A 15,155-nucleotide genomic window follows, 5' to 3' on the forward strand; every position below is an offset into this window, starting at 1 on the left:
CGGAGATATGTATCTGATTTAGAGGCAGACAGAACCAACAAGCTTGTGGAACCTTTATTTGAGCTTCTAGGAAGAGAATTTCTTCCTTTTTGCTATCTCTAGTCTAGAAGCATGTAACCGTGAGAATGTTTTATAGCTACCTTGAGATCATGAGAAAAGGGCCTACAGAGAAGAGTGTTCTTCCTGAGAAAACATAGAAACTGGTCCTTGTCACAAGGTCCTTGTCACTGGTCCTTGTTTGTACCTTGATCAAGCTCTGCTTGAAGCCACCTGCCTTTGGATTTTCAGTTTGGTGAGTCAATATACTTCCTTTTTGAAAGACTAAGTTAGATTGGGTTTATGTTATCTAAAAATGGAAAACTTCCTAATTACTGTATTTTCCTTCCAGATGAGACCTTAGCAATACGCACAATTTTCCCAACATGCACTGTACTCTTTCTTAATGTCTCCCCCATTACCAGCCTATGAAGTTTTAAAGGCAGGAGCTGAGTCTTATTTACCTTGGAAGTTATGTATTGTAGCACAATGTTCTGCACACAGTGGGCATCCAATAAGTATCTTGAAAGGATAACTGAATAAATAGATAAATTCTAAACAACCCAGCTATATGAAGTTAATGCTATGACAGCTCTGATGAGAAAGGTATGCTAAGAATATGGGCAGTAATTTTTACATTTATAATTAGAGACAGGATATTTTATACTAGTTGCTTGCTGTTATTCAAACATAAGAGCCACATTATGTGCAGCAGAAATTAATGCAACATTGTAAATCAACCATACTATCATCAAAAAAACTTTAAACCATATGAGAACTGCAGAGGGAAACATGAGACTATTGAGAAATAATGTTACTGGGGATTCTCTAGTCCATTTAAAGCTAATGTTACAAAAAGTATAGGTAATGTTAAACCTACCCCCAAAACAACTGGGCAGCAGCGTTATATTTGGCCCCTGGTAGTCTCAAAGATAACCTGAATTTTCTGAGAAGTTGACTAAAGGGTTGTGTAGTCTATGTTGCTGTTGGCTTTCCAGGGAGAACTTCTGAGACAATTGAGAACATCATTGTTCCCGGAGTCAGCTTGAGTACAGAAAAAAGTGATTGTTTCCTCTAACATACTCATGTCTAGGTGAGTCTGTGTATAATGTCATCACCAATGCCAAGAACCGAACAATAGAATCTGATTACATTCATTCGGAGACTAGGGAAAATAAATATCGCTCTTCTCGATCACTGATTGAAATGCGAAACTCCTTTCAAAGTGTGAAGTGTCACGTCTCAGCCTAACACACTGACAATGTCAACTGATTACAGGATATACCAGGTGTCTGCAGGGAATCACTCACCAGCAACTTCAACAATGCAAGTGATTATAATTCAGTAGTTTTTAATGATGTCTGATGTGCAAATGATTCTTTTAGCTTCACTCAGGAATATCAAATTCCCACTTTGGCGATAACTCAGCTTTGAACTATATGTCACTCACTATTTCATCAGTAACTTCTTGAATTTAAAATAACTACAGTAGCAAAAACCTTTGACAGCCCTATCGAATCTTTAATAAAATATATTCAAGAGAGCTCAACATTAAAGCACACATGAATACTTATAAAATAAAGCAACTAGCTTCATAGGAGCAGTTAGAGTATCTATGTGTGTGTGCTAAGCTGCTTCACAGTCATGCCTGACTCTTTGCAACCCCATGGACTGTAGCCCGTCAGGCTCCTCTGTCCATAGGACTCTCCAGGCAAGAATACTGGAGAGGGTTGCCAGGCCCTCCTCCAGAGGATCTTTCAGACCCAGGGATCGAACCCGTGTTTCTGATGTCTCCTTCATTGGCAGGCACGTTCTTTATCATTAGTGCCACCAGGGAGGCCCGGTTATATGAAAAGATGAACTATACCAGCATAAAAACTTAAGTTTACAAATGTAATTTTAAGGTAGCAGAATGCAAAAACCTATACTCTGTCAAATCACACAGTCTCTGTAGAATTCCCAATTCTTTACTTGATTTGAACGATTTACTCAGGATTACTCAATTTGCCAACAATTACCTACAGGGTGAGGGACAGAAAATGAAGGCAGGCATTTTAGGAGAATAAATGGACTCTCCTTAATCTACTCAGTGAATTATTGATGCAAAAACATGGAAATATGTTTCTGATAAGAAGGCAATTCTGTCCATGTTCCTGTAAGTTACTCAGAAACAAGAAAATAAATCAATATCTAGAAAGAACAGCAATAAAGTTTTGGCACATGGCCTAAAAGATAAAAAGTAAAATATTATCTGTAATGCTCAAAGGTAAAATAGCTATGCAGTAGTAAACATGGCAGGAAGCTACAGGACTCCCTATAGTGTATTAATTAATCTTCAGATCCAACAGAAAATCAGCTTACTACTTTATTATCATTAGGAATCATCTGATATTCTGTTGCCCATCTATGTTCTATCATCCATTGGTAAAGAAATTCACCTTTATTGGGAAGAAACCTTGATAACAGTATAAATGACCATTTCTAACCTGCTCCATCAAAATAGGTAATGCTATCTCCTTCACCTCACATGTGTCAGCTGCTCAGTCATGTCCGACTCTCTGGGACTCCATGGACTGCAGCCCACCAGGCTCCTCTGTCCATGAAGATTTCCCAGACAAGAATACTGGAATGGATTGCCTTTTCCTTCTCTAGGAGATCTTCTCAACCCAGGGATCAAACCCAATCTTCTGTGTCTCCTGCATTTGCAGGTGTGTTCGTCGCAAAGAGTCAGACACGACTGAGCAACTTCACCTCACCTCACCCTTTTACCACTTAGACACCTGGGAAGATCCTCATCTTAAGTTAAAAACAAATAAATAGATGCTAGCAGACAAATCTGTTTATGAGAGGATGTGCTGCTATGGAAAAAACAAAAATGCTAAGTAGAATTGTATACTATGTCTATTTGCAATTAATTGTTGACACATTGTCTTTTTTCCTGGTTGGAGCACTAGTCCCATCATATGACAACCTGATGGACTCAGTGAGAACACCAGAATCTGCAGTTCCCCATGGACGCCACAAGAGGGCACCATTCCACCACTACTGTCCCCTGCAGAGGTTATACTCTGAGTACAACAAATGTGTTATTTAGTCTTACAATCATTTTTAATTTTATTGCTGACAGTCTGACAGGACTACTTAATATTGCTGGGTTGACCTTTCCATATTTTGTGCTAAATCTTTTTTTTTTTTTTTTTTTTTCTGCTGTGTCGGGAAGAGGATATAATTGACTCTACATTAGGACAGGCTGCAGTGTGATCCTACCAGCGACAGCACTGGTCAAAACAGACAGATGAAAAGCAGTATTCCAGGCATCAACTGGTGCCATGAAGCACTCTACAGACCCAGGCTTCATGAGCACCAGCCACGTGTGGGCCGTTCAGGGAGAGTATTTTTTTTAGCTTTCATCACTCCCCAGAAGAGGCAGAAATGGCTTTCCACAGAACGTGCATGCATGCGTGTTCAAGTCTTGTTCAACCCTTTGCGACTCCACGGATTGTAGCCTGCCAGGCTCCTCTGTCCATGAGATTCTCCAGGAAAGAATACTGGAGTGGACCCTCCTCCAGGGGATCCTCCCAAGCCAGGAATCAAACTCATGTCTCCTGCATCCCCTGCACTGGCAGGCAGGTTTTTTACCACTGAACCACCTGGGAATTCCAGCACAGAGAACGCTAACATATAAGATGCAAAGTTAATTTCCTTAGGTCCAGGCCTGTTCTCCTTGGAAAAGAAGACGGTCCCTCTGGGGAAAGATTTTTCTTACAATGTGGCTTTTGAAGACTAGGCAGGTTGTAAGACAAAGATAAGAAAACTTTTTCTTCAACACGCTTGAGAACAAAGTCATCTATAGCCTAAAAGGTGCACATAACTCGGGTGGGGCTGCAGGAATAACAGCCAGCACTGTGGCCTGAGAGTGGTTGCGGAAACTAACAATGGTGACAGGTGCCACTCACCAGACACTTACTTTGCACAAGACTCTGATAAATGCATCATGGGAATTTCCCTGTTGAGAGCTCCCCATGGCTTTGAGGGCTGCACTGTCATTAGCCCTCATATCAACAGATGAGGTGTCTGAAACCCGAGGTTTTAGTTTTTACATTATATATTCACGTGGGCTTCCTAAATAGCTCAGTTGGTAAAGAATCCGCCTGCAATGCAGGAGACCCTGGTTCAATTCCTGGGTCGGGAAGATCTGGAGAAGGGATAGGCTACCCACTCCACTATTCTTGGGCTTCCCTGGTGGCTCAGCTGATAAAGAATCTGCCTGCAATGAGGGAGACCTGGGTTCAGTCCCTGCATTGGGAAGATCCCCTGGAGAAGGGAAAGGCTATCCATTCCAATATTCTGGCCTGGAGAATTCCATGGACTATGCTGTATAGTTCATGGGGTTGCAAAGAGTTGGACATGACTGAGTGACTTTCACTTCCACTTTATACACATATTTATTGAAATACAGTTGATTTATAATGTTGTTAGTTACTGCTGTACAGCAAAGGGATTCAGTTGTACATCTTTCTTTATATTCTTTTCCATTATAGTTTATCATATGACATTGAATATAGTTCTCTGTGCCATCTAGTAGGACCTTGTTTATTCATTCTCTATATAAAAGCTTACATCTGCTAACCCCAGCCTCCACTCGGTCCCTCCTCTAAGTACCCCCTGCCTTGGCACCCACCAATCTGTTCTCTATGCTTATGAAGGTTTTACGTGGTGGGTTATGACAGGCTGGCAAGTGGACACCAAACATGGTTACACCTAGGCTGTCTGACTCCAACAGCCAAAAAGTTGAGAATAATGTTACACTGCCCCTCAATATCCTCTGAAACAGGTAGTCTCTCTGCATATTGCTCGCCTCATCCAACTTGCAAGAGCCTTCCCTGGTTTCTGAGACCTACTCTCTGGGGGCTTCCCAGGCGGTGCTAGCAGAAAAGAACCCACTGACTAATGAGGTAGACACAAGAGAGGTGGGTGTGATCCCTGGGTCGGGAAGATCCCCTGGCGGAGGGCACGGCAACCCGCTCCAATATTCTTGCCTGGAGAATCCCATGGACAAAGGAGCCTGATGGGCTATGATGGTCTATAGGGTCTATAGTTGGATACTCTTGAAGCGACTTAGCAGGCACACACTCTGTGGGAGAAAATTCCCAAGCAGGCTCTGCTCTTTGTCCCTTGGCTCCTCAGGCGCCTGCACAGGAACCATGGAGAGTGAGCGGCACCTGCTTAGTGACCACACGGCCCATGTTGGGGATGCTGGAATTGGAGGCCTTTCATGATATTGCAGAATTTATACAAAACTTGGAAATCTTGGCTCCTTTCTCAGGGCCAACCCAAGTAAGGCTCTGCCTAAGAAATTTTGACATAGAACATTTGTGCTTTTGGAAATTTCTCAGTGAACTCCCCTACTGGACAAATATGAGATGGAAAGTGAGGTAAGAGCAGGTTGACATTTTTCACTTCCTATCTCACCTGCCCCCTCATTGTTCATTTTAATGGGAAAAGAATATAAGAAGTTGAGGGAAAGTGACAAGCCAAGAATGGTAAGACCTGGGGGAACTAAGCCAGCAATAGGTTGGTTCCCCAAAAACAAAAGTCCATGGTTCACATCCCTTCATGTGACGACCCTGAGGTTAGTGTAGGGTTGTTGCCAATAGTCCAGAATGAAAGCCACGGCAGGCATGGGATAGAGATCCTTTAGGCAGAAGCCATGCTCCTAAGTAACTGTTCAGTCATCAAAGAGTAGAATCATCCAGGAGGGACCAGACACCAGTCAGCAACTAGGAAAGAGAGCCAAGTCTAGAAGTCATGGGCTGCGAGGGCTGCACATGACCCTGAAAAATTTGTGACCAGGCCATGTGTCCACTTCCATTAAGAAACAGAAGGCTTAACTGGAACCAAGAAATCCTGACAAGCAAGGGATACATGATGGGGTTGGTGGGGCACACGTGCACCCAGAGACCCAGTCCAGGTGTGTGAGATGAAGACTGATGCCACAAGATTGACTTTAGTAAACAGTGGCTTCTTCTTATTGCCAGACTAAGGGAGGGTCAAAGTAAGTAATTCTATAAAAGGGCAACGATAGAGCAGTTAACAAAATAGAAAGTAGCAGGATCTATATTAAGGTGGGCAGAGGTGGTCAAGTGGCCAGCTGCCTAGAAGAGCTCCATGTGTCCCATCACTCAGTCATGTCCGACTCTGCAGCCCCACAGACTGTAGCCCGCCAGGCTCCTCTGCCCACAGAATCGTCCAGGCAAGGATACTGGAGTGGATTGCCTTTTCCTCCCCCAGGGGAATTTCCTGACCCAGGGATCGAACACCAGTCTCCTGTGTCTTCCGCACTGGCAGGCAGGTTCTTTACCACTGTGCCACCAGGGAACCCCTAGGAGGGCTGGCCTGGCCTGAATTACTACAGGGACCAGCACTGCTCTGAATCGCAAGACAAGACCAAGGTGGGCACCCCACACAAGGCCTCTGCAGCCTGAAAGATGCACAGTTTTGTACTCCAGGAAATAAGGGGAGATTTAAACTCCATGTTTTGAGAGAAGACTATTCCAGTGAATAATCTGTATCTTTGAAAAATATATTATTGAGTATAAATTGAGTATTAGAAAAATAAAGGGCATACCACTTGGGTGAGTAACCAAGTAACCCTGTATACGGTGACACATTGTCAGTCCAGGTCAGCACAGTGCTACCCACGGTCAACACCACCACCCACATAAAGCGTATTTTGATAAGTTCTACATACGTACAATTTTCAGATGAGACAAAAGCCTCATGACGTCCGCCATGTCTGCCAGGATGAGCAAGCGGGTCACAGCAGATAGCAGAGCCCGTGCCGCCCGCACCATGGTGCCGCGCTTCACCGAGGAGCAGGGGTCATCCGCAAACTCCGAAGAAGCGATGCGCATGGTCTCACCTGGAAGACAGACATGGAGACACACGTGGGTAGACAGGAAGCTCAGAGGCCGGCAGTCACAAAGATCTGTGGAGAGGTAATCAGAGCTCTCACTGCAAAACCACCCTGGCCAGGTGGTACCAGTTCCCTCAGTGAAGTTGAGATTTTCAAGTCAGACCCCTCAGTGCCCCCAGACAGGTGCTGTGAACAAGACCCAAGTGTGAAATTATGTTTCTAGAATCTATAAGGAATATGTTTGATTCAGTTTGTCTAAGAGTTGAGATGAATTTGCCCGACCTGAATCATTCTCACTCTCCAAGTCCCTTGAAACCAGTGGTATTTACGAGGCTAGTTGGTTTCTGACAGCTGAAGAATAAAGCTAACAGCTCCAGAGGGGAATGAAACTAAAGACTTTGACCTAATGAACTCTGTTCTCTTAATTGAGTTAAATAGACAATAACAGACTAGAGATAGTCTGTGGATGCATGCTCAGTCACTCAGTTGTGTCCGACTCTTTGCGACCCCAGGGATACAAGCCCGTCAGGCTCCTCCGTCCATGGGACTCTCCAGGCAAGAATACTGGAGTAGGTTGCCATGCCCAGCTCCAGGGGATCTTCCCGACCCCAGGGATCTAACCCAAGTCTCCTGCATTGGCAAGCGGATGTCATTCTGTGATACAGAGAACATTTATGAGACAACTGAACCAATTCAGCAAATATTTATTAGGCACATACTGGGAAAAATTCTCTACCGGAGTCTGGAAATGCCAAGGTGACTAAGAACACCCTGGCCCCAGGGAGTCCACAGTCTAACCAGGACACACATTGTAAATACATACTTAAAATACGGAGATTACATGCCATCACAGACATATGACTAAGAATGAAGGCAAAAAAGGAGGAGGAAGTGATTAACTCATTTAGGGTGAGGCTGGGGGAAAAGCTGTCAATGCTGATGGCCTTTGAAAAGCCAAGATGTGTTCACCTGGAAGATGAAGGTGGGCAGGGCGCCTAAGGCAGCATGAACACCAGGAGGCTCCAGAATTTGGAGGAGGGCGCTGAGCCCACGGAAATGCAATCACCTGAAGATCACAGTGAGTGAGGGCTGTAGGCAAGAGAGGCGTCAGGGCCTGGGACACTGGGCAAGAGATTCGGACTGTGGCCTCAGGAGGAGATGACTTCACAGATTTTTATTTTGGCCACATTATGTAAAATAAGCTGGAGGGGTCAAGACTTGTGCAGAGAAAACAGGCAAATGCAGTTTTACAATCTGAGAGAGCAGATGAGGACAGAGACCAGAAAAATAGGAATGAGATCCAGAGATAAGATCTGTATCAATGAGATGATGAAGGGAAACATGAAGAGACAATGGAGAGAATCAATGGATTTGGGGATTAATTACATATGGAAGGGTTTCCCTGATGGCTCAAAAGTAAAGTATTTACCTGCAATGCAGGATATGCAGGAGATGAAAGTTTGGTCCCTGGATCTGGAAGATTCCCTGGAGGAGGAAATGGCAACCCACTCCAGTTTTCTTGCCTGGAAAATTCCACGGTCAGAGGAGCCTGATAGTATACAGTCTAGGGTCCCAAAGAGTAGGACGTGACTGAGCACACACATGCGATATGGACGGAAACCATTGAGCAGCTGCAGGTAGTGGTGAATACAGACCCACCACGATGGGCTGGTACATATTTACACAAAGGGACTCCCGGAGCGGGAAACACAGGGAGGTCATTAACTACATGAGACAGGCCCATGTTCCTGGGGTGGATATCTACCCATGGTACAGAGAACTAGGAAAACCATAATGGAGCTTTACACAGCAGAGCATAAACAGGGCTACCAAGGTTTTGATAAGCCAGAAGAGTTCATATGACCAATGATTCAACTTAGCATGACACAATTCAGTCAATATTTTATTTATGAAATGATTAATTATCATCTGTTCATCAAAACTAAGCTCATTTAAATAGTCAATTATTTCAATGAAAGTCTGTGCCTCCTAGCATTTATCCCAAGATATGAGGAAAAATAAGATACACTTCTCATAATTTTAGAGCTTCCCTGACAGCTCAGTCAGTAAATAATCGCCTGCAATGCAGGAGACACTGGATGGATTCTTGGGTCAGGAAGATCCCCTGGAGAAGGAAACAGCTACCAACTCCAGTATTCTTGGGCTTCCCTTGTGACTCAGCTGGTCAAGAATCTGCCTGCAATGCAGGAGACCTGGGTTCAATCCCTGGGTTGGGAAGATCCCCTGATGAAGGGAACTGTTACCCACTCCAGTACTATGGCCTAGAGAATTCCATGGACTGTATAGCCCATGGGGTCACAAAGAGTCAGACATGACTGAGCGACTTTCATTTCACTCCCTCTCATCATTTTACAGGCAGATCAAAAGATAATACAATTCCCTCAATGTTGTGGTTATTTAAACCCTCCTTTTTGTACTTAGGAAATGTGGGTGTGTAAGGAAATATACTGTGTAGCTGGATCTTTTAAAGAGGCTACCATCTATGATATGTATATGACATAGTTGCACAGCTTAGTCTTTATGCCTAGGCACAAATAGCTTGAAATACAACAACAGGATGGGAGAAGATTAAAAATTTTTTATTATGATACTGGTGAATTGTCAAGATGTATGGCGCCGAAGAATTGATGCTTTTGAACTGTGGTGTTGGAGAAGACTCTTGAGAGTCCCTTGGACTGCAAGGAGATCCAACCAGTCCATTCTAAACGAAATTAGTCCTGGGTGTTCATTGGAAGGACTGACGCTAAAGCTGAAACTCCAATACTTTGGCCACCTCATGCAAAGAGTTGCTGCTGCTGCTGCTGCTGCTGCTGCTGCTAAGTCGCTTCAGTCGTGTCCAACTCTGTGCGACCCCATAGACGGCAGCCCACCAGGCTCCCCAGTCCCTGGGGTTCTCCAGGCAAGAACACTGGAGTGGGTTGCCATTTCCTTCTCCAGTGTGTGAAAGCGAAAAATGAAAGTGAAGTCACTCAGTCGTGTCTGACTCTTTAGTGACCCCATGGACTGCAGCCTACCAGGCTCCTCCGTCCATGGGATTTTCCAGGCAAGAGTACTGGAGTGGGGTGCCATTGCCTTCACTGTGCGAAGAGTTGATTCATTGGAAAAGACCCTGATGCTGGGAGGGACTGGGGCAGGAGGAGAAGGGGACGATAGAGGAAGAGATGGCTGGATGGCATCGCCGACTCGATGGACATGAGTTTGAGTAAACTCTGGGAGTTGGTGATGGACAGAGAGGCCTGGTGCTCTGCGATTCATGGGGTCACAAAGAGTCAGGCATGACTGAGCAACTGAACTGAACTGAACTGATGGCTCTAGAGGCCTAAATAAACTTTAAGGTAGAGGTTGGCAATTAAGAGATGCATATTCATTGCTTTTCTGCCTTTGGCTAAGATCAAGTGAAGAGATAAACATTCAATCCAATGGTCCACAGGCTTAGAGAAATATCCCCTAGGCCTATTCCTTGTCCCTAAAAAAAGACTAAGCAGATATCCGTGTGGTGAGGAGAAAGCTACTTCATTCTCACTCTGTAGAGTGCAGCCAGAAAAAAACATTATATACCAAGGTGAATCTACTGAAATGTTGAGAGAGTCACCCTAAAAACTAGACATAAGTGCAAATGGTACTGTTAATGGATAAATCAATTGCTGCTGGAAGGGATCCACTTATTCAAGGAAGGGAGAAATTCTTTTCTGCACGTGACCCCTAGGGAGCTACACTGTTGATATCAAATTTTTCAGGTTAAATTGCTACGAGCCATCACTTGGGTAAGAGTGGACTATTCAGGCAGGGGCCTTCTCAGGAAAAAAGAAAGGGTCCTAATAGGAGAGTCACACCTCCTTCCAGCTTGTGAGTAAACATGCCTAATTAAACTGATTTTCATACAGAGAGTGATCATGAAACAGGAAGGGGGCAGAGTACAACATTTAAAAGGATAACATATCCAGAGGACACAGCATAAACTGATTAGAGCCAACTAGGTCCAATGGCCGATTCAACTTCTACTTGACCTTGAGCCTCAGTATAAGCTCACTGTAACACACTCCAGGGCCCCAGTGGATAGTTCTAATATGCATGCTCAGTCGCGTCAGTCCTGTCTGACTCTTTCCGACACTATGGACCACAGCTTGCCAGGCTCCTCTGTCCATGGGATTATCCATGCAAGAATACTGGAGTGGATTGCCATGCCCTCCTCCAGGGGATCTTCCTGACACAGGGATTGAACCCTCATCTCATTATGTCTCCTGCACTGGCGGGCAGGTTCTTTACCCACTGAGTCACCTGGGAATCCTAAAGATTCCAAGGATGACCAGAAAACATCAAAAATGGGTGGTGGCCCAATTTCTGGAAAGTCCCACTCTTTCCCAAAACAATGGAATTCTTTCCCTACTCATTAGCCTATGAAATTGCATTGCATGCTAGCTCAGTCATGTCTGACTGCAACTCCATGGACTACACAGTCCATGGAATTCTCCAGGCCAGAATACGGGAGTAGGTAGCCTTTCCCTTCTCCAGGGGACCTTCCCAACCCAGGGATCAAACTCAGGTCTCCTTCATTGCAGGCAGATTCTTCACCAGTGGAGCCACAAGCTCCACCTGGGAAGCCCACTTAGTCTGTGAAGTTACCCACCCCTATAAAAACTGACAATCCCATATCCTGGGGCCTCTCGTTCCTCTTTTTCAGTCTGAGATGGCCCACATTCTGGCTATAGAGTATGTTTCCTCCCTGAGCAGACCTTCTTTCTCTTTACTATGGCTCACTCTTGAATTCTTTTCTGTATAAAGTCAAGAATCCACACATGGAGGCTGTCCCAAGGACTCAGATGTGACCTGGGATGTGACCATCGTTTAGCTCCCCACTCTCTTTTCTACAACAACTCACTTCATCCAGATGCTGACTGGCCAGAAATACTGTCTCAAAGCCCAGGGGATAACACTCAGCAGTCTGGAGCTTTCACGCAGAGCTAACCAGTGTGGGCACCACAGCAGGTCCTCCTGGGAGGAGCTAGGGAGATGTCCATGAGAGAAAAAATGAGACCCAGAGACAAGAGACAGGAAGAGATCCACATTCGTAAATGTGACTCTGCAAATGGAAATGCCATGCTAAATTCTGAGATTATCCTCAAATAAATAATAGACCATTTAATCCAATCTAAATTAAAACTAAAAACACAGTTGAAGCAGATACAAATGAGTTCATGTTTTTAAAGGTTTCAAAGGATAGGCAAACTGAAGTCAGCTATAAATTTAATTCATTTTACATCTCTGTGGTTTTAGGATTACTAAAAGAAAACGGAAATCTATATTACAAAATGATAAGACAGTTTATCAGAATAAAATCAGCTATTCACTCGGGAACTGCTTATTCTATACAACTAAAATATTTAGCTGAGAAATAGCATGTGTGTGTAGGAGCAGGAAGGGAGCAATTAGGGGAGGGCACCAGAGCTGCCTGTTTCTTTTATATACACTCTTATATTCAAGTTCATTAACTTGATTATAGACCTAAGGTCAATGCCGGACTTCTATGATCAAGCTTCTGATCCTCTAAAGCCACTACTACCTGCTGTAAAGAAGAAAGAAATAACATCTTCAAATAAGCGACTTAGGGGAAATAGTAATTAATATAAATACAGTGCTTCTATATAAAGGGCTATTTTGTAAGCAATATTCTAAAAGCTTTATATATATTAAGTCATGAATTAAAAGAGAATCTCTTTCTCTCCCTTCACATGCTTGCAGGCAGATTCTTTACTACTAGCACCATCTGGGTTTTTAAAGTAACAAAGACTAAGGTCACATTCTGACATCTCTCCAACCACTCCAAAATTTGTAAGATCAGCAATTATTCAACTTCTGTGTTTTAGTCCCCTCAGCTGTAAAACAGGGGTGAAAATAATAATAGCTATCTTGTAAGACTGTCATTAAAGATAATCCATTCAAAGCACCCGGCATAAGACCTTACCAGTAATGGGCACTAACTCATTATTGAATAGTAAGGAGATCAAACCATCAATCCTAAAGGAAATCAACCCTGAATATTCACTGGAAAGACTGATGCTGAAGCTGAAGCTCCAGTACTTTGACCATCTGATGCAAAGAGCCTACTTATTGGAAAAGACCCTGATGCTGGGAAAGATTGAGGGCAAGAGAAGGGGCAACGGAGGATGAGATGGTTGGATGGATGGCATCACCAACTCAATGGACATGAGTTTGACCAAATTCCGGAGATACTGAAGGACAGGGAAACCTGGTGTGCTGCAGTTCTTGGGGTTTCAAAGAGTGGGACACAACTTAGTGACTGAAGAACCACCACAATAACTCATTAATACCATAGCTACCACTCTCACTGTGATCCTCTCCAATAAAACAAGAATAGTTGGTAAACTCCTGGTTAAAGATTTGGAAGTGCCTTCTGTGGCTGATTTCACTGCTTGTGCACACAGTAATATACAAGCAAGAAAACATCTGCCTGATTAAATTATATTACATTGAGGCAGACTATACACCCTCCTGTGACTCTCAAAGATAGTACTGGTGCTCAGTTTTCAAACTGGTGCTTGTTTTGCTTCTTATGCTACCCAGCTGGAGGAAATGGGAATGTTGCAAGGCTCCTGTAAAGCAAGAGTCACAGTCCAAAAAATGGTGATTACTCTTTTGCCCAAATGCAGTAGAGGACTATACTCTTGAGAACAGTAAACAGTGATGTGCTAGGCTTAAAAGAAAAATGGAGTTCAGAAAATCAACACTGAATTCAGTATCATTTAATATTTTTATAAAGTAAAGAAAGGAAATTGATAAACATGGTCAATTTAAATATCATTGTGCAGTGAAAGTGTTTTGAAATAACTGCACTATTAAAATGTATAATTAAACTAAACCTGTTGTAAGTAAACAAAACCTATTGTAAGCAAACAAAACTAATATAAGTAAAGCAAATAAGCATGCAATAAATCTTTTATAAATCCCAAATTTCAATAACCCTCTATATATAAGGCAAATTTCTCTATAAGTAGAATACTGATGACTTCTTTATATTGTCAATCAATGTTTCCATTGATCACTGTCTTTAACCATGATTACAAATCAAAATCCACTGAGATGTCAGTAGACTGATACATAGTACTTGTTAGTTGAAATGTAAGTTCAAAAACATCTTTTAATGTGATGAGGAAGGAAAAACAATACCACAACGCGCATCCTGACTGAACAGTAGAAATGATATTATTATAAAAAATGCTACCATCTAACCCTGAATGAAAACGGTAGGCTCACCATTCCAACATGAAAATATACAGGACACAGGTCTATTCTTGCTAAATAAGACTGCTGTTGTTCAGTCACTAAGTAATGTCCAACTTTTTGCAACCCCATGGAATGCAGCACATCAAGGTTCCTTGTCCTTCACCATCTCCCGGAGTTTGCTCAAACTCATATCCACTGAGCCAGTGATACCATCCAACCATCTCATCCTCCATCACTCACTTCTTTTCCTGCCCTCATTCTTTCCCAGCATCAGGGTTTTTTCCAATAATTTGGCTCTTTGCATCAGGTAGTCAAAGTATTGGAGCTTCAGCTTCAGCATCAGTCCTTCCAATGAATATTCAGAGTTGGTTTCCTTTAGAATTGACTGGTTGACTTCCTGTCCACGGGACTCTCAAAAGAGTCTTCACCAGCACCACAGTTCAACAATATCAGTTTTCGGTGCTTGGCCTTCATTGTTATAACTCTCACATCCATACATGATACTGGAAAAACCATAGCTTTGAGTACCTTTGTTGGCAAAGTGATGTCTCAGCTTTTAAATACACTGTCTAGGTTTGTCATAGCATTTCTTCCAAAGAGCAAGTGTCTTTTAATTTCGTGGCTGCAATCACCATCTGCAGTGATTTTGGAGCCCAAGAAAATAAAAAATCTGTCACTGTTTTCACTTTCTCCCCATTTATTTGCCATGAAATGATGGTACTGGATACATGATCTTAGTTTTCTTGAATGTTGAGCTTTAAGCCAGCCTTTTCACTCTCCTCTTTCACCCTCAAGAGGCTCTTTAGTACCTCCTCTTTTCTGCCATTAGAGGGGAATTATCTATATATTTGAGGTTGTTGATATTTCTCCTGGCAAACTTGATTCCAGCTTGTGCTTCATCCAGCCTGGCATATGCATGATGTACTCTGCATAGAATTTA

The 15,155-nt window shown here is 43.2% G+C and overlaps 1 protein-coding gene across 3 annotated transcripts in view; it reads right to left on the reverse strand.

Moving 5' to 3' along the window:
- Positions 1–15,155, reverse strand: part of CTNNA2 (catenin alpha 2) — a 1,396,988-nt gene that overhangs the window by 929,320 nt on the left and 452,513 nt on the right. For all 3 annotated transcript variants that reach the window (XM_005686768.2, XM_005686767.2, XM_013967725.2), the window contains exon 4: positions 6,792–6,958. In XM_005686768.2, the coding sequence (XP_005686825.1) occupies positions 6,792–6,958 (167 nt within the window). The remainder of the gene's footprint in view (positions 1–6,791; positions 6,959–15,155) is intronic.

Source organism: Capra hircus, chromosome 11 (assembly GCF_001704415.2).
Source record: "Capra hircus breed San Clemente chromosome 11, ASM170441v1, whole genome shotgun sequence".
NCBI classification, from domain to species: domain Eukaryota; kingdom Metazoa; phylum Chordata; class Mammalia; order Artiodactyla; family Bovidae; genus Capra; species Capra hircus.